The sequence below is a fragment of the Suricata suricatta genome, chromosome 10 (assembly GCF_006229205.1).
Source record: "Suricata suricatta isolate VVHF042 chromosome 10, meerkat_22Aug2017_6uvM2_HiC, whole genome shotgun sequence".
Taxonomy (NCBI): Eukaryota; Metazoa; Chordata; class Mammalia; order Carnivora; family Herpestidae; genus Suricata; species Suricata suricatta.
The window spans coordinates 7,856,120-7,874,450 of NC_043709.1; the positions used below are offsets into that span (position 1 = coordinate 7,856,120).

The 18,331-nt window shown below is 42.9% G+C and overlaps 1 protein-coding gene across 1 annotated transcript in view; it reads right to left on the reverse strand.

The window, feature by feature from the left end:
- TNRC6B (trinucleotide repeat containing adaptor 6B) overlaps nt 1–15,286 on the reverse strand; it is an 81,458-nt gene extending 66,172 nt beyond the window's left edge. Inside the window, exons 1-3 of the mRNA XM_029955408.1 lie at nt 15,230–15,286; nt 10,152–10,173; nt 1,832–2,173 (exon numbers count right to left, since the gene is read on the reverse strand). Of these exons, the coding sequence (XP_029811268.1) occupies nt 1,832–2,173; nt 10,152–10,173; nt 15,230–15,286 (421 nt within the window). The remainder of the gene's footprint in view (nt 1–1,831; nt 2,174–10,151; nt 10,174–15,229) is intronic.
- Nucleotides 15,287–18,331: the final 3,045 nt, after the last annotated feature.

The following is an 18,331-nucleotide window of genomic DNA, read 5'->3' on the forward strand; positions in this document are numbered from 1 at the left end:
ATCAGAAGCAGGCTCCAGGCTCTGAGCTGTCAGCACAGAGCCCGATGTGGGTCTCAAACTCACAAACCGTGAGGTCATGACCTGAGCCGAAGTTGGATGTTAGTTAACTGACTGAGCCACCGAGGTGCCCTCTCCTTGTCTTTTCTACTGACAGAGAAGGGCCTCCTCATATCTTGAGACAATGCAGTATCACCCTGAACTTGCTTTGTATCTACAATCTACTCTAAACACCCCTGGCTAGAGTAATTGTTCTAAATCACACCTTTGATTAGATCACTGCTGTATGGGAAGTTTCCAACAGTTTCCTGGTGCACAAGAAAAAGCTAAACTCTTTTGGCCTGGAGTTTGATCAAGATGCTGCACAACCTGGGAAATGACTTTCTAATCTTATCTTCCACTGTTTTCTATGTAGATGTTGACATTCCACAACTTGTGCCTTCTCACCCTGGCACCATTCCACATTGGTACCTACTGGTTTTTCCTCCTGAATGCATATACTGAAATTTACCCATCTTTCTGGGCCTAGTTCAAATGCCATTTCTTCTATGAGGTTTTTCTGTTTCGTTTTTAAGTTCATCATCTGAAAATAACCGTTCCCTGTCTAGGGCCATTTTGCTCAGTGCTGTGGTGCTGTGTTCACATCTTCCTTCCCCCACATTAGCACAGAGACTTCGCAAGAGCTCCCCCTCTGAGGCAAAGACCCTATCTTGCTCATGTTTGAAATCCACACAGTGGCCAGTGCATTACTGCTCAGGAAGCAGCTGATGGATGATGAGTGCCCACCCAGCTAGATGATGGGGCAGGCAATCGTGCATTGGTTTGTATGCCCAAGGACCTTAATCTGGTAAATTAGTCTGGCTTAGCACATATTTTGGTGGAATTTATCATATTTGGTGGGGGGAAGGGAAAAATGACATGCTTTTAACCCAGTAATTTCTTCTAAACTTGTTTTAGTTACTTTAACCGAGAAGTTTTAAATCAATATAAAGTTGAAAAAATCTTACAGAGAGCCATATAAAAGTAGGGAAGCAGAGAATCTCAAACTCTTCAGATTTAGGGGCCTCCTTGGTTTTAAGAATGCAAACAGAATCTGACCCACACTGGACCCAGACCCCTGTCTGTGTCCAGGCCTGGCTAGACTCGGTTGCAGAAACACTCAACGTGACCACTCCTCACAGACTTTCTTTTGTAAATGCTGATGCCAGGAAGGAAGGGCCAGGAAGCTTTCCCTTGCCTGCTCTGGGCCTGGTCTGAGGCCCGCCATAGAAAGTCTGCAAGAAGCCTCTGTCACCATGAGGTTCTTCTCCATCTTTACTCTGCACATGAGACAGTAAACATCTAATAAAAAATGATAGAATGATATTGTCTGGCATCCTCCCCCCCTCAAGATTCTACACTGTAATCGAAGAGACAGGATTCTCACTGTAATCGAAGAGAACCCCCAGCGTTCTAGGAACATACACTCAGGCAGCCAGGACTCACATCGAGCGTCTGTACTGGTCCCACCTCCTGTCTTACCCTGGGCACACACTTGTGGGGACAGCTGGAACCATGGAGGCCCGCGTTTATAATGCACTTGTCAGAAAAGGAAAAAAGCCCCAAATGGTGATGACGAACGGCAGCCACACTAGCCTCTCATGCCAACGGCACACCCTGGACACTAAAAGCTAGTTTCAGAAGAGAAGTGCTAGGACACCTCTCATGCAGGGATGCTCTCCTGTCTTGGGAGTGACCCCGACAGTCTTCCGGGGACTCTCTACCAGGCAGCACAAAAGAAGTGCTCACTCTCTTTAAAGGTGCCAGGAAATCCCTTCCGGCCCCGGTTCCTCACCTGGTGCAGTCCCACCGTCACTCTGCAGCAGCGTTCCTGTCACTTGTGCGTTGTTGGAGTTTGTTCCGGGTGCCGTGGGGGGAGGAGGCCCTGCCCCGCCCCCGAGGAGCATGCAGGATGGTGGAGGGGGCTGCCCACGTTTTAGTAACACTTTGTGGTCCTGCTGGCAACGGAATCGCGGCGGCACCTCCCGAGGCATGTAGCGGGCGGCGCTTGGCGGTTGTCCGTTCGGCACTGCCACCCTTTTGGCATTGTTGCCACCATTGACTGGTGGCGATGGAGAGCTGCCAATTGGGCTGGCGGCCGTTGGTTGGCTTAAACTTGGTTTCGTCACTTCGGGCACTGAAAGAGAAAGATTGGAAAACGGTCTTTGAAATCCAATACATTTTTCTAAAGATTGTTTTTAAGAGAACTTACACGAGACCCCTTCCAGTAATGGACCTTCAATCCTCCTGTGGGTGGACGTGGTCTTTCTAGATCCCCTACATCTTCAGTTTATGGAGATGGGGCAGAGGTGGGGACTGAGGGGGACAAGGACTTGAAGACAGCAACACCACAGAACTCTAGTCCATTAATTAAGGGGGAGGGGAAGCAACCACCATTTACTCCCCTAAATCCCTGGAGGGCTCCCTAGCAGGTGGAGGGGTACATATGGGTCTCAGGCTGAGTCCTCAGTCAAGGTTTGAATCTCTCAGCCCAAAAGTCCTTTATCCACATTCTTAAAGATCTACCTCTGGGAAACTTTTCCTGAAGCCCCTGGGCTAGGTAGGCTAAGCACCTTTACTTGCGCTCCTGGAATACCTGGTCTGTCCGTCTTTCTTTACCACGAATTTATCATATTATATTAAAATTCTCATTTACAAGCTCCTTGCTCTCACCAGGCCAAGAGTCCCTCAAGGGTAGAGACCCATCTTTCATCTTTTTCCTTAGGGCCTGGCACAGAGTACACCCCACAGGGAAGCTCAGCCCTGGAGAAGCACAAAATCAACTCGGTTTTAATTTCTACAACTACCTGAACAAAAAACACTCTTGCTTGGCACTCTGTGTAAATCATTAGAAATGTTGTAAGTTTTGTGCAGTTTTGTTTTTTTTTTGCTTTGGTCAAAAAAAAAATTAAGGGTACCACAAAATTTGTTGAAATCTATTCCAACTATTTAAAACAAAAATGTAAAAATGTAGGCATGTTTCCTATTTATTTTAAAGAATTTAATGTTTTACCTTACTTTTAAAAAGGGTGAATAGTAAGTATGGGAATGTGTAGGATGACCGTGTGAAGATACAATGTGCAGGACACTGCAGAAATTGAGGACTTTCCCCCTCAGTCCTCCAAAGAATCTTCTTCTAGATCTCTATATCCCTTGCCTCATCCTACCAAAAGACTGCCACCCTTTCCAAGAAAATCTGCCTGGCAAACAGAAGTTGGCAATATTACAGAAACAATCACTGAGCCTGACAGTTCGGATGATTCTAAGATCAAGTTCCCTGACATCCAGAGTAACATTTGGGCCAGCACGTTGCTCATTGAACTGGCTCCTTTATGAAGAGAGACACATCATCAGAAATCAGGGGACCCAATCTACCTCCACTGGACATTCGGGAGTACTGGGTGTAACAAGAAAAAGGAGCAAGAGCCGGAAGTAACTTCAAGGCAACCCATGGTCTAATTTCAGACAATCATGAGGCAGTACTGGACCTTTCTGTAAGGAAGGGAGGTCAGAGGATCCATAACCTGATAACCAAAAGAATAAACCTATTTCTTAAGAAAATAAATTGGCCATTGCATGACATTATCATTAGGCTCTGTATGACCTTATAGCAGCTGATGAGTAAAAATAACTGATACATGAGTGAAGAGGAATTATTCAACGATTCATTTTCTCTCTGTGCCTGCAAGATTCCATAGCAGATGGCATTCCCAGTCCCCTTTCCTCTTATTATGAGAAGAAACAAGATGTTGGCAAAGGCTGGGAGAATTCTTCCCAACTGGTTTTTAGGATGGAAGGAGCTATGCTTCCATGAGCCCGCCCTTCCATAGAAGCACTAGAATCTCCACTCTACGTTAACCAGGTCTGTCACACGCCTGGACTCACTGCCTGAAACAGAGTAAAACATAGTAAGGGCAGCCTACAGCACAGCGGTCTGAACACCAGTTCGATTAACGTTACGACATTCAAAGCACAATCAAAGAAACTTGGTAGGCATCACATGTTGTGCAAGAGTCCTTGCAAAAGTGCCTCCAAGCATTTCCCCACCACATCAGGGATAGAAGAGATCATAAATAATACCCCCCTCTTTTTTAATGTTTTATTTATTTTTGAAAGAGAGAGAGAGAGAGAGACAGCATGAGCAGGGGAGGTCAGAGAGAGAGGGAGACACAGAATCTGAAGACAGGCTCCAGGCTCTGAGCTGTCAGCACAGGGCCTGACGCGAGGCTCGAACTCATGAACCGTGAGATCATGATCTGAGCCAAAGTTGGGTACTCAACTGACTGAGCCACCCAGGCGCCTCAGAACTTGAATGAATTCTTGTTCGATTTTTTTCTTACACCCTTCTGTGATTTCAAGAATTTGAAGCATTTAGGGGCCATTCAGAACTCTAGACACTAACCGAAGAGCAGTCAGCTGTTAGGCAGGGGGCCCAGTCCAACCTGCTTCCCAAGGTCCACACTCAGAACCTCCTGGCATCAGGGCGAGCATTACAGCATGCTCCAGGATGCCAGGTACTAGTGGAGGAGACGGCAATTATGATGGAGTGGGAACTGCTTTCAGATCCTCTTGTCTCTCTTTAGAACCTTTCTGACTTGTAGGTGGTAGTGCAAATCTTTCTAAAGATAAGCTGCTGAAAACAGGGTCATCTCCCAGAAAAAAGGTCAGCAGCTTAAACATGATCTCTGTAGCAAAGAGAAACAAAGACATTGTGAAAAATGCTGGGCGTCCTATTTTCTAATTTCCACTCACTGACTTCCAAAAACCATGTATTTACTCTAACGACTGCATCTTTTCCCTTTCCTGTTGGCGTTATTCTCATCTTACAGTCTGAACTTCAAAATTGCTTTTATTTCTGAAAAACTTCAGTAAAATGCTACTTTTTCAGATAAAAGTATTAAGAAAATTCTGAAACAGGCTGGACCAATATGAACTACTATCTTTAACTATCTTGATATTTAAACATTAAAAAAACCCTTCTAGAAATATTTTTCTTATGATGAGAACTTTGTGAGAGAGAGAGAGAGAGAGAGAGAGAGAGAGAGAGAGAGAGAATGAGCATGCGCACACACACTCAAGCAGGGGAGGGGGCAGAGGGGAGAGAGAGAATCCCAAGCAGGCTCCAAGTGCAGCGTGGAGCCCTATGCAGGGCTTGATCCCACGGCCTTGGGATCATAACCTGAGCTGAAATCAAAAGGGGAACCCGTAAGCAACTGAGTTATCCAGGCACCCCTAGAAATATTTTATTAAAAGTCGTAGTTAAAACACATACAAGCCCTTGAAAAGACATTATTTTCAAGTTAAAATTTCTTGGTAAGTAATCAGTGGTTACAATGCAATACAACAAGAATCTCAGACTGACTGATGACGCGCAGACAGCGGCTGCCATTCACTGAAGATTCCTCCGTGACCTCTAAGCACTGCCTCCATTTCTCTACCTTGACTCGCTCCTGGGACTCCATGCACACTGGCTTTTGCCCTGAACATCTCCCTGGGAACTCTTCTCATTCAACTACTAGTCATCTTCATTGCCAGTCTAACGGACACTCGGTGGGCCTTCTCTTGACTTTTCTGCAAACTTCGGACACTACTGGCCATATCCTCCCTCTGCTTTGGGAGAGCTGCTGAGACCCACGCCAGCAGCTCTTCACCTCTTCCTTCCTCTCTTCCTCTGTGGGCTCTCACACTTCTGGTCAGGGCTCAGCAGACTTTTTCTGTAACGGGCCAGACAGTAAATATTTTAGGTTTTGCTGGCCATACTGTCTTGGTTGTAAGGACTCAACTGTGCGTATAGGCAAAGCAGCCAGAGACTACATGTAAATGACAGTGCGGCTGTGCTCCGTACAATACCGATCTCCCTAAAATATAAATTTCACACCACTTTCATTGCCACAAAATATCATTCTTCTATAATTTTTCTAATCATTAAAAAATGTAAAAAACATTCCTAGTTCATGGGCAATACAAAAATGGAGGAGAGTCAGATTTGCTCAGAGGGTGAGAGCCGGCAATCTCCTAATTAGAGTTGTAAGATGGCATCTGAATTTGGTTATGAGTGGTCCTTTTTTAAGAAAAATTTTTAATGTTTATTTTTGAGAGAGAGAGAGAGAGAGAGAGAGAGAGCGAGAGCGAGAGCGAGCGAGCGAGTGCATAAGCAGGGGAGGGGCAGAGAGAGGGAGACAGAGAATCTGATGCAGGCTCCAGACTCTGAGTTGTCAGCACAGAGTATGACGTGGGGCTTGAACCCACAAACTGTGAGATCATGACCCAAGCCAAAGTTGGATGTGCAACCGACTGAGCCACACAAGTACTCCACATTGTGTCTTTTTAAAAATTTTGAACATGAAGGTGGGGCCTACACTCTTCCAACATTTAAGTTATTTGAGTACAGATTCCCCCATGCTCAGACTTTACCATTTATGTCCAAGTTTTCCCCAAATCACTACCTCCAACTCAGATCTCTTCAACCCTTCTTCCTCAAACTTGTTCCCCAGCTCTCTGTTTTCTCTTAGTTCAAGAAACAAGAGTCATTACCCAATCGGCTTCTCAAGTCAGAAACTGGAAGGCGTTGTAGACTTCGCTCTTTCTCCGAACATCCTAAGTCACCCCAACCACCACCAGGCACTCACTAAATACGCCTTCTGGGGAAGACTGAAAGACAGAGTTGTGGCTGAAGTCCCACAGTGGTCCATCTTCACCCCAGGTGGCTGATGGGAAGGTGCTGTCCCTGGGCTGTGCCCTGGGTGGGGGTAAAGTCATGGGACTGCTGCTCTGGACAATATCTAAAAATTTCAACTTATATTGAGCTGGAGGTTTTTCCCTGTTGCTTTGACTCTCGCCATCAGCACTTTTGGTAGCAGAATAAGTCTCATCGAACAAAACATCCGACAGATATTTACCAAGAGAGACTGCTAAGTGTCAGGCCCCAGAGCCCTTCCAAACTTTAAAGACTATTACCTGAGCTTCCTCAGGTAGGAAGCCTCCCCCCTGGGGGTTGGACATTCCCACGTGTTTAACCCATGCAAATGTGATACAGGTTCAAATTCATTGACCAATCTGGCCCAAACCGCATAGGCTCCACGGAAGTTGATCTGTTTCTTTCCACAGTGTTGGGCACGTTACAGGAACTGCAAATCCCTTCCCAGATGCTGTACTCCTGCTAATGCCACCTAAGGTCAGGTTAATTTTTATAAATCAGTCCTTTCACACTGATAACAACACCATCAAGCCAACCATGCCCCTAACAGCTTTTTCACAAAGCAAAATTGCTATGTCCAAACCCCTGTGTTATACAGCATCTCCTAATCATACCCTCCATTCTTGTTCTACCTGGTCTGTTGCATCAACACCATAGACTCTTGAGATTTTTTTTAAACTTTTTAATTTTTAAATTTATTTTTTAAGTGCTTATTTATTTGTTTATTTTGAAGAATGTGTGTGGGTGCACATGTGCGCACATGTGGGGAAGTGGCAGAGTGAGAGAGCGAGTGAGCGAGCGAGCGAGCGAGCGAGCGAGAGAGAGAGAGAAAGAGAGAATTCCAGGCAGGGTCCATGCTGTCAATGGAGAGCCCAATGTGGGACTCGATCTTATGAATCATGAGATCATGACCTGAGCCAAAGTCAACAGTCAGATGCTTAACTGACGGGGTCACCCAGGCACCCGAACTCTTGCAATTCTAAGTCCAATATCCAACAAAGGGGGACATCAGCCACTACTTCAAGTGCTGTGTACTGTCTGCAGGCTGGCAGGCCCAAGTCTAAGTCCATGTGCTCACAGAACCTCCACTTGAAATCCCGCCCTATTCTACAGAATTGTGTGGGGTTTTTTTAATTTTAATAATGGAAGATAAAGACTGAAACATGGACAAACCTGACCTCAGTCCTCTGTACAGAGACTTGGCACCAATAGAGTTGTTTTTCTTATAAGGCCTACTGGGGAAAGAGGGGCAGGTTCAGAGTTACAGGGAGACTCCCTAAGGCACCATCTTCGGGAAGAGGAAAAGGACCCAGAAACATCAGCTGAGGGAAGTGAAGAATGGGATTAGAGTGCAGGCAGGTTCTTGGGGAACAAACATAAAGATGTGGTTGAAGTGGGGTAAAAAACTAGAAAGGTCGTGTCTTCATATAATTTCCACTTGAAATCCTGTCCTATTCTATCCAGTATTCTCAGTTTTCCTCTGCCTCTACTTAGAGTCTAACAGACTCCAGAGATCATTTTTATTTTTACTTCCGTTTTCTCTGTGGTTCTACTCAGTGAATTTTTTAGGAGACCTGAAGCAGGGTCTCATCTTTCTTTAGGATTACTTTACTCTCATTTTTTCATGGAGGAGGAGGTGGGGTAGGAAGAGGACAGAAACTGTGAGGCTGTATTCCATTTTACAGTAGGTGTGAGAAAGATCCTAATCGGAAAGAAAATTCAGTAGTAAGCAGAAAAGAAAGTTTGATTTTTAAGATTTTGGCAGAGGGAAGAGGAATGCGTTTCTGAGAATAGACCTAGAGGAAAAAAAAATCTGAGAAAAAAATGCCTTAATGGATTTTCAATTTTCCAGTAGAAACACGATGTACCATACAGGGTAGCTTGTTTCCACAGCTTAACTGGTACGTGGCTTCGTGAACATTAGACTGTGGCCAGGCCCAAGAACTGAACCACCATGTTCCAACAACCACAGAGCCTGGATTTTCCAGGGAAATGCTAATTTTCTCATCTGTTGTCCCCATAAATCATCAAAAAGTCCTACAAACATAAATACTATGTGCCCAAATCCTTTCCTAGACAGTATGTTGGTTTAGAAAATATGGACACTGTCCCACTGACAAGAACTCTATTTTTATGGTAAAGTGTGACTTATATTTCAAACAAGTAATTTATAAACACACTTCCAAATAGAGCCCATTTCTGGGTTGGTACTGCCTGAAAATACAAGGGAAGAACACTATTCTAAGTAATTAAGATAATCATAACTAATAATAGTTCATATCAGTTTATTTTCTAAATCACTACCAGGTCCCGGAGTCTAGTCCATGTCTTCACAGAACCTCTACATTTTCCCTGGAAATGCCTTTTGGTTAGAAATACATTACAGTATTGTCTAGTCATCTAAGAATGTATTTTCCAGAACTAAGTTTCCTTACAAACTAGCACTGTCTTTGTTAGTTCTTCATCACTGTGTGACAGGCCTTGGCCTGGTGGTCCAATAACAGAAAATAAAACCATGAAGAAACCAATCATTAGAAGGCCTCTCCTCACATCTTGACCCATCCATCATCCTGACCTTCCTCCGAGTTCTCACAGTCCTAGGGATTCCCTCCTTCCGGGGCAGTGGTTCTCAACCTGGGACATGTCCAACAGAGCTTCTCAAAGTCCATGTGCTAGGACTGTGGCCCGACACCATGAAGGTTTGCGAGGAGGCCCACGCTTGCGCGTATTTTGACAAGTCATCAAGCAAATGATTTTAATGTGTACCCTGGTCGAGAACCACATACAAGTGGGCAAGGATAGGAGCTAGAACATTGGTCTCAAGGAATGAAGTCTACCATTCTGAAAGGGAACTGACCAAAAGTGTGGCCAGTACCAGACAAAACTGCATGATCAAAATTAACAGAAGAAAGAGAGACCTGAGAACACAGAGGCTATTAGGCTGAGGATGACATGAGGGACATCACTATTTTAATAGGGTTAAAGTGCATCAGTTTGATAAAAAAGCATATTCCAGGCTCTACCTCAGATGACCACGTGACCAACCTACACATAACGCTCCCTTTCAGGCTCAGTGCAGGTCATGGATCAAGATGGTTAAAAATCTTTGCATCTGTAAATTAGGGACTAGTGTTTTGTTATTGTTTTGAAAAGGTCAGTTCAAAATCATGACCCGTATACTTTCAAAACAAGGTATTTTTATGATCTCTTTTGCCTCCTAAAAAATTTAAGGCCAACCAGAAACACTACTACAAGTACTTTTAATTTATCATTACTGCTCTTCAGTGGCTGCAAACAACCAATTTAATTACTCTGCACCGACTCACTAATCAAGTGGATTGGAGGCTGAATCAGCAAGAGTGTAAAATCTAAACACAGAAGGTTCCAACAACTTAGAAAGGAAAGAAAAAAATCTTACCTTTGGTTTTTTGTTCCGTGACCTGAAAAATAAATTACCAGATACAAGTGAATGAGATTTACCTTCTAGTTCGATATTATAAGACTACTTAAATGCTGATTAACTCAAGTAATTCAAGCTGTCAGACACACAAGCAGAGTTCAAATCCAGGAAAAAAAGCTGAGAGTCAGTTTGGACATTCTCCTGTAAGGACAGTGGTCACGTGTCCAGTTATATCACATGTGACCATGATTATGAAGGACACTAAAAATTAAAACCAGAAGCAGTCCACTCTCATTAAATGATGAAGCCTAGAAACGAAATTAGCCATAGAGACAAAAAGGTTACCCTAGGAGTATGGACTCAAACACTTGATCTCAAATCGAGGGCCCATCATCAGAGGTATCAGACGCCGTGGCAGGAAGTAAGGATTTAAAACCAAGCCATGCCCTTCCTGGCTGTGTGATCTGTTTTCTATTTATCTGTTGAATACAGATAATAATAGTATCTCCATACAAAGGGTTGTTATAAGGATTAAACTGGATATCCTATGCCAATGCTCAATAAATGTAACTTTCAATCAAAGTTCATGGAAACAGTGTGATATGCAGCAATGAGTGAAATATGTACATTCTGGACAAATAAAGATTGCTTTATTGAAAGTATTTCTTTACAGAGTAACTAACACATCTATGGAAATGATTAACCTAAGACTGAATAGGCTGAATAGAATAGTGGGTTTTTTAGAGAGTTTGGAACTGATGATTAAGAGAGGAAAATGAAGGAGGGCAACTAATTATACATGCCCTATAATATTAAAATAAAACAACACAAGGTCATGCATAAAAAAAAAATCCAAAAGAAAATGCACCAGAATTCTAATAGGGCTTATATTACCATTACCACCAACACCACCATTATTGAGATCATGTATGATTTTGACTCCCCTTTCCCAAATGTTAATCTTCCAAAGCATTTTTAATGGTTATCTGACTTCATATTGGAAGAGAAGACGTTTGACTGTTTGTGGCTGGTGGTCATGCCACGTTACTACTCCAGGTGCTCATGAAAACTGGCCCACCTTTGCAGAGTTAAGTCCTAGAGCTAAGCAGCCCCCTGCACCGGGGATTGCAGCACACCACTGCCAGACGCGGATCCTGAGTGACCTCCTGGAGCATTCCTTACATTCTCGCATTAAAAGCCAAGCTTAATCTACTGTATTGAATTTGTGGTAGACAATACCTTAAAATGTGTTTCCCTGTACTAATCATTACAGAGCTCACATCTACAGTGCAGTTTTTCTAAAACTCCATTTAACCAATGAACTAATTTGTCTCCACATACCAATTCCTTAAGGCAATTTAAATTTTATATCATTATGAATAGTTCTTAGAATGCCATTTTGAAGATCAAGTTATACAGGAAGTCAGTGCTTTCCCCAGCTGTAAGTGACAAACCCAAATAATGTCAAATATGTCTTACAATGTGGTTGCTGTTAAAAGAGCTGTCCTCCAGACGGTGAAAAGCTGGAGGATCAAAGCATATGTTCTGCCAACACTAAACAATGATCCTTTTGCGGCATCAGCTTAATGAATGTGAATGGAATCCTTCCTTGACACCTTTCTCATGAATGAAAAGCGAACACAATTTACTCAGTGATGGCTCTAGAAAGAGCAAACTGCTCATGAGAAAAGCTCAACTTTAATGTCTGGAAATATTTTAACTTAAAAAAATTTTTTTCAATGTTTATTTATTTTTGAGAGACAGAGACAGAGCATGAGTTTGAGAGGGGGGTTAGGCAGAGAGAGAGGGAGATAGAATCCGAAGCAGGCTGCAGGCTCTGAGCTGTCAGCACAGAGCCCGATTCGGGGCTGGCACTCATGGACCACGAGATCATGACCTGAGCGGAAGTCGGACACTTTAACCAACTAACCCACCCAGGCGCCCCTAATTTAACTTAAAATAAAAGCCAATTCTTCAAGACAGTTACATTGCCAGAACTCACTTTTGACCATTAATTTATTAAACAAACATTTTTTGAGTGACTCTTCTGTACTGGGCACTGACCACCCTACTTCCTGGAAATACAAACAGGGATAAAACCTTGAGAAACTTACAGTCTAACAGGGAAGACAGACAGGAGGAGACGATTACAAAGGTGCTAGGGTGAGCAGCGAGAAGGATGTGGAAGCACCGCAAACGGTGCTGACTGAATGAATGAATGACCACACAATAGAACCTCTGGCACATTCTCTGCAGCTCTTTGCATCACAGCAAATTTCATGCCTCCTAGCTGAGGCGTTGTCTCTACAATAAGGTTGGAAACCACTAAGACAATCACATGGTAAGCTTTGTACTCTTTCTTAAAACTGCTAAATTGGAATTTAATTCTGAAATTACACAATGGTTCAGAATGATAAAACAACATCCAAAGCCGCGTGTTGGCCTGGATCTTGTGACAGCCAATCTAGAACATTTGGGATCAAAAAATGACTGAATTTTTATTGTTCATACCTAACCATTTGAAATTTTAGTTATGGTGATTATCCTCGTTGCCATAACTTGAGAACCAGTTCCTAATGCAGATGCAAGTGCAGATGAGAGACTGTCCAGCTGTGTATCTGTAGGGGCACCTGGGTGGTTCAGTTGGTTAAGGTCCGACTTCAGCTCAAGTCATGATCTTGCGGTCGGTGAGAACGAGCCCCGCCTCGGGCTGTGTTGTGAGCGCAGAGCCCACTTCAGATCCTTTGTCACCCTCCCTCTCTGCCCCTCCCCTGCCCTCTCTCGCTCGCTCCTAAAATAAACATTAAAGTTTTTAACATTTTTATTTATTTTATTTTTTAACATTTTTATTTTAACATTTTTATTTATTTTTGAGAGACAGAGAAAGATCATGAGCAGATGAGGGGCAGAAAGACAGAGAGAGAGAGGGACACACAAAATTGGAAGCAGGCTCCAGGCTCTGAGCTGCCAGCACAGAGCCCAATGCAGGGTTCGAACCTATGAACTGCAAGATCATGACCTGAGCCAAAGTTAGACGCTCAACTGACTGAGCCATCCATGTGCCCCCAAATTTTTATTTTTTAAATGTTTGTTTATTTTTGAGAGAGAGACAGACAGACAGACAAGGGAGGGGCAGAGAGAGTGAGAGAGAGGGAAAGAGAATCCCACACAGGCTCTATGCTGATGCGGGGCTTGAACTCACAAACTGTGAGATCATGACCTGAGCTGAACACAAGAGTTGGACACTTAACTGGCTAAGCCACCCAGGTGCTCCCATCCCAATTTGCTTTTGAATAAATCCACACCATCTCATATTTCAAATCATTTTTCTATTAGTGGGATCCACAGCAAAAGTTTATAGATGCATATATTATAAATCACTTCCAGATACGGATAATTTCCAGGGGAGAAACACTGTTACCTAAGTGAAAAATGTAGACTGTATAGATAGTGCCTGAAATAATCTGTCCATTTGGTATCTTCTTGTTACCAGCCTTGGCTCAAGTTCATGAGTGTCCAGCCTATGAATCATTCACACAGACTGCAAAACCCAATTTGTATACCAACTTAGTCGATGAAATGGGAATGCCCTAGAGGGAAGAAAGCCTTCACTGAGGTTCACTCTCCACTGCTCTGGGTGGAAGGTCTGTGTGCAGAGGGGCAAAGCCCTAACACCCAATAGCTGGTGGACCTGGTAATCACAACCTCAAAATGTGAACCGGGGCTGTGTCCCCAAAGGGAAGTTTAAGTATGAAAAGGGCCCCTGGGTTCTCTTCTGACATCTTTATTCAGACTCTTTACTGACATTTTAGACAATTCTAATAAGCTCGGATTAGAAGCAACACATTGGAAGCAGGTACACCGAGGGTATGAGGGTGTGATGGTGAGCACATCATGTGAATAGGAACAGAAGTACAATTAAAAGCAGACAAGAGCTTAAGGAGTGCACACAGCAGTCTATTATAACACCAAACAATAAGGACTATTACTTGTAATTAAGTCATGATTATAAGATAAAATTACATTCTGTATGTTTAATGTGGCAGGGTCACATGCAATCCAATTAGGAAAATATTTCCAGTATCGTTTCTTTATGCTGGCACTCATAAACGATCTATTTCAAAAGTTCAGAAAACTGAATTATGGCATATACACTACAGCCAACAATGCTGGGAAACTCCTGGTGTCCCTTACAGCCTACACTGGTTTGTGTCCCAATGCCTGCCTGGAGTCCGTTCTAAATCTCGAGTGCCCTCTGAACCCTGTAACAGTTTCCACCTCCCTAAACTGAGCTTCAATAACCTGGTTCCGTAGCAGGAACCCTCAAACCTGCCTCACTGTGAGATCCTGCTTCCCAAGTGCTCTGGGTAGTGGTGATAAGAACTGGAGGCAAATCACTTTACCTCCAAAAACGGCACAAAGGCAGGCCTGCCGAGCCAGAGCCCGAGTCCGGCAACGCTAAAGAATGGGGAGGTGGGGGGAGGAAGAGCAGACAAGGGAGGGGGCTGCAGGGCACACACTGAAGCAGAGGGCAGCACCCCGGTCAAGCACGTCAATATGACCTATCGGTTGACAGCAAAGACACCTAGGTCTTTTCCTTTTAGCCTCTCTTCCTCCCTAAGCAAGCTCTCAACGCCATGCAATACCATCTCCCCCGCAAAGCTCTAAGCAGGCCCACCGGTCCTGCGAGGGAGGTTTCCTTATGGAATGATCAGAAGGCAGACTCGTACGAATGACCACAAGGGGGACATTGGGGTGACCTAAGGCAAGACTTGAAAAGTTATTTTATAAGCTGACCTAAGAAAATAGAGATTAACTGCAACACGAATAAGGAAATTCGACAAGAATTCAAGCGGTGAGGACTCCCTTGCTCTTCTCCACACTGTGCACTGGCGTTCTCATTAAATCAGCTGCGGCGTTATGGAGCATCTACTCTAGGGTAACAAGTGTAGGTCTTCAACTCCCACTTTCTGATCTTAAAGCTTCCGAGTAAACTAAGCAGGCAGCATTATTCAGATGTCCGGCAGCCCGCCCAAGGCAGGCTCTGACTCTAGGCGCAGGGCGAATGCAGGGACAGATTTAAGTAATAAACCCACCTTCTGAGTGGCTTCTTTTTTCTTTTTATCTTCTTTCTTCCTTTTCTTGTCTTCCATTAACTGTTCTTCCCTTTCTTGCTCCTTCTCTCTGTTAAAGTAATGTCACACCAGAAGGTTAACAGCTATATTCACAGTCTGTTTGTGTAGCAAATTAAATGCTTGTAGACAGTATGCAAAACATGCCCTCTCTGTAACTGAGCAGAATACAGTATTTTACTTAAGCAAAGAGGATGCCTAAAACTCACTACCATTTAGTTATCCTCATATTGTGGTTTGTTATCTTTTCTGCAAAGTAGGACATCAAGTTTGGTTTCAAAGAAGCCCATTAAAGTGAGCTTTATAGTATCTTCCTCAAAGAACACACACACTCAGCAAAAATCCTGATTTGAACGTGACAACATCCAGTTGGCTTCTGGGAATATTCCTGGATTCCATAGATTTATAGAACTCTTAGTGTTCAGTCTTAAAAGTATAAGGAGAAAACACATAAAATACCCCATTAATAATGTCAAAGAAAAAGTAAGGAATATATTTTTTGAAAGGCAATATTTCTCACAAATAATATAGAATATACTAATTCACTTATGGTACACAGATATTTATCACAATTTAGGTACTTTCCCCTGACATCTTCAGAATGGTGAATATAAAATTCTATGTTCTATATTCCATATTTTTCTTATACATTATTAATACTGTATGTTTTATATGTTCTCTATTTGTGTTTTTAAGGCAGGTACCATGTGTCCTATAAATCCATGTAGTCCTAAGTGAGTTCACAGTTGCATCTTCCTGCACACCCTCAATTAGAAGAAAAATGATACATAATACTAAAGATTCTAGTTAAAGAAATGTGCTGGAATCTTAAGAAATTAATATACTGTAATGCCTCACATCTGAGAAGTCCTTCATAAAGTTATGTTTATTCTATTATGTGACATATTCTAATACGTATTCTAATATAATGCATATAGTGAGCTGCCAACTCTCATTCTCTACGTATCAAATGGAAGAATGCATTGTGAAACCACTGCTGTCACTTCAGAGCTCCAGGCAGGAAACCTCAACCCCACGCTTACTGAATTTCAGAGCTGGACGCAGAGTCCGAGCTCTAGTTCCCAGTGCCCCCCAAATACTGAACAGATACTTGTGATTTTAGGTGAGCCAACACATCACACTCATGGTTTCACAGACACCATCTAGAAAAATGCTAAGTTGGAAGTCAGACAAATTAAAAGTATTAAGTAAATGTTTGTAGACGTGGCAAAAATCACAGACAGTTCTGGAAGGAATCACATTTGGGGATTGGTAACCACTCAGCCTGTACAAAGGAACTGAGAACCAACACTGAAGTTGGCTTTCGTCAGCAGGTAAGTAAAGCTTGATTTCTAGAAAACAAGAACTAAACAACAACAACAACAACAAAATCAGTGTTTTACCCATATGTCAAGCTTTCCCTGGTTCTGTCCCCATTTACAAATATTGGCCTTTCTCCTTCTGTGCCTCTGACATAAACATACAAAATCCTAACGTGCACAATTTGCACTCCAAACGTAACTTCAATGAAAACTTTAAAAACATCAAGGGGGTGCCTAGGTGGCTCTGTCGGTTAAGTATCCAACTTCAGCTCAGGTCATGATTTCGCAGTTTGTGAGTTCAAGCCTTGCATTGGGCTCGCTGCTGCAGAGCCCGCTTCAGACCCTCTGCTTCCCTCTCTCTGCCCCTCCCCCGCTCACACTCTCTCAAAAAGAAACAAACATTAAAAAAATAAAAACACAAACAAGGAGAAGATTTTGTTGTAATTCCCTTAGGTCGAATACTGGATTTCTCTGGAGCTAGAGCGTGTGCACATCAGTCTCAGAGTGAAGCTCGTGGTGAAAATCCACCTACAAGCACTGCACTACTTTAAGAACACGGCTTTATGAAAATTGGCAAGATGGATGTTGACCGGCTAAGGTAGGCTGGCCACAGGTCCTGCTGTATTTGGCTCCCAGAGCCTCTTGCTTCCTCCGGCTGCAAGTGGAAGAAGATGGCGTTCCTTATGACCCAGTTACTGTGACTTGCTTCCTGCATTTTTAAAGTGCAATGCACTACAGGAAAAGAGCAACCACAGTCTAAAACTCTGTATAAATATTCAATGCTCTAAAAAGTAATTAGTTGCAATTTCTAGGTCTATTCTAAAAAGTTTATTTTAAAAATGTAATGTAAAAAAAGAAAATGAAAAGCAAAGCAAGTCTTTAATGAAACACATTCTTAAAAACAACTAACCTTTTCAAGTATTTTTTCCTATAAACAGGTAATTCAGGGAAAGGAACTAAAACTCATGTTCGCTACAAGCAGAGTTATTTCCAAAACAAATATTTTTCAAAGCTTTCCAGGAGACAGGCTGTGCTTTCACCCTGATCTTTTACTGCTTATACTGGTAGGATAGAGTTTTCTCTTTAGATTTCACTTCCTTAGGAAGAATTTATTTTCCCAAACCAAACCGGACTTAAAAACCTGCCATTCACTTAATAATGAATCAAAAAGTACAGAGTTCACCTTTCTTCTTTAAAAAAAAAAAGTTTTTTTTAATGTTTATTTTTGAGAGAGACAGAGCATGAGCAAGGGGACGGGCAGAGAGAGAGGGAGACACAGAATCTGAAGCAGGCTCTAGGCTCTGAGCAAGCTGTCAGCACAGAGCCCGATGTGGGGTTTGAACTCACAAACCGTGAAGTCATTACCAGAGCTGAAGTCAGACACTCAACCAAATGAGCCACAAGGTGCTCCTGGTTCTGTAGGGCTGTGTTGTGCTATGTCTTGGCTACACATCAGCATCACTGGGGAGTTTTAAAATATCCCCATGCTGATCAGAGCCCAAGAGAGCAAAGCAGGTATCCATGTGGGGAGCGTGATTAATCAATCAATAAATATACTGATGATGACAATCAGGCTGATCACTGTTGAAAAAAGTAGTTACCAAAATGGAAAGGGAAAAGTCTCAAAAGAGTCCTGTGAACTTGGATCAGAATTAGCTATTGGCATCAACTCATGGTTTTTAACACATAGGGACAGACATAACCATAAACATAGATATAATTTTGTGAGCCCACATGTGTGTAT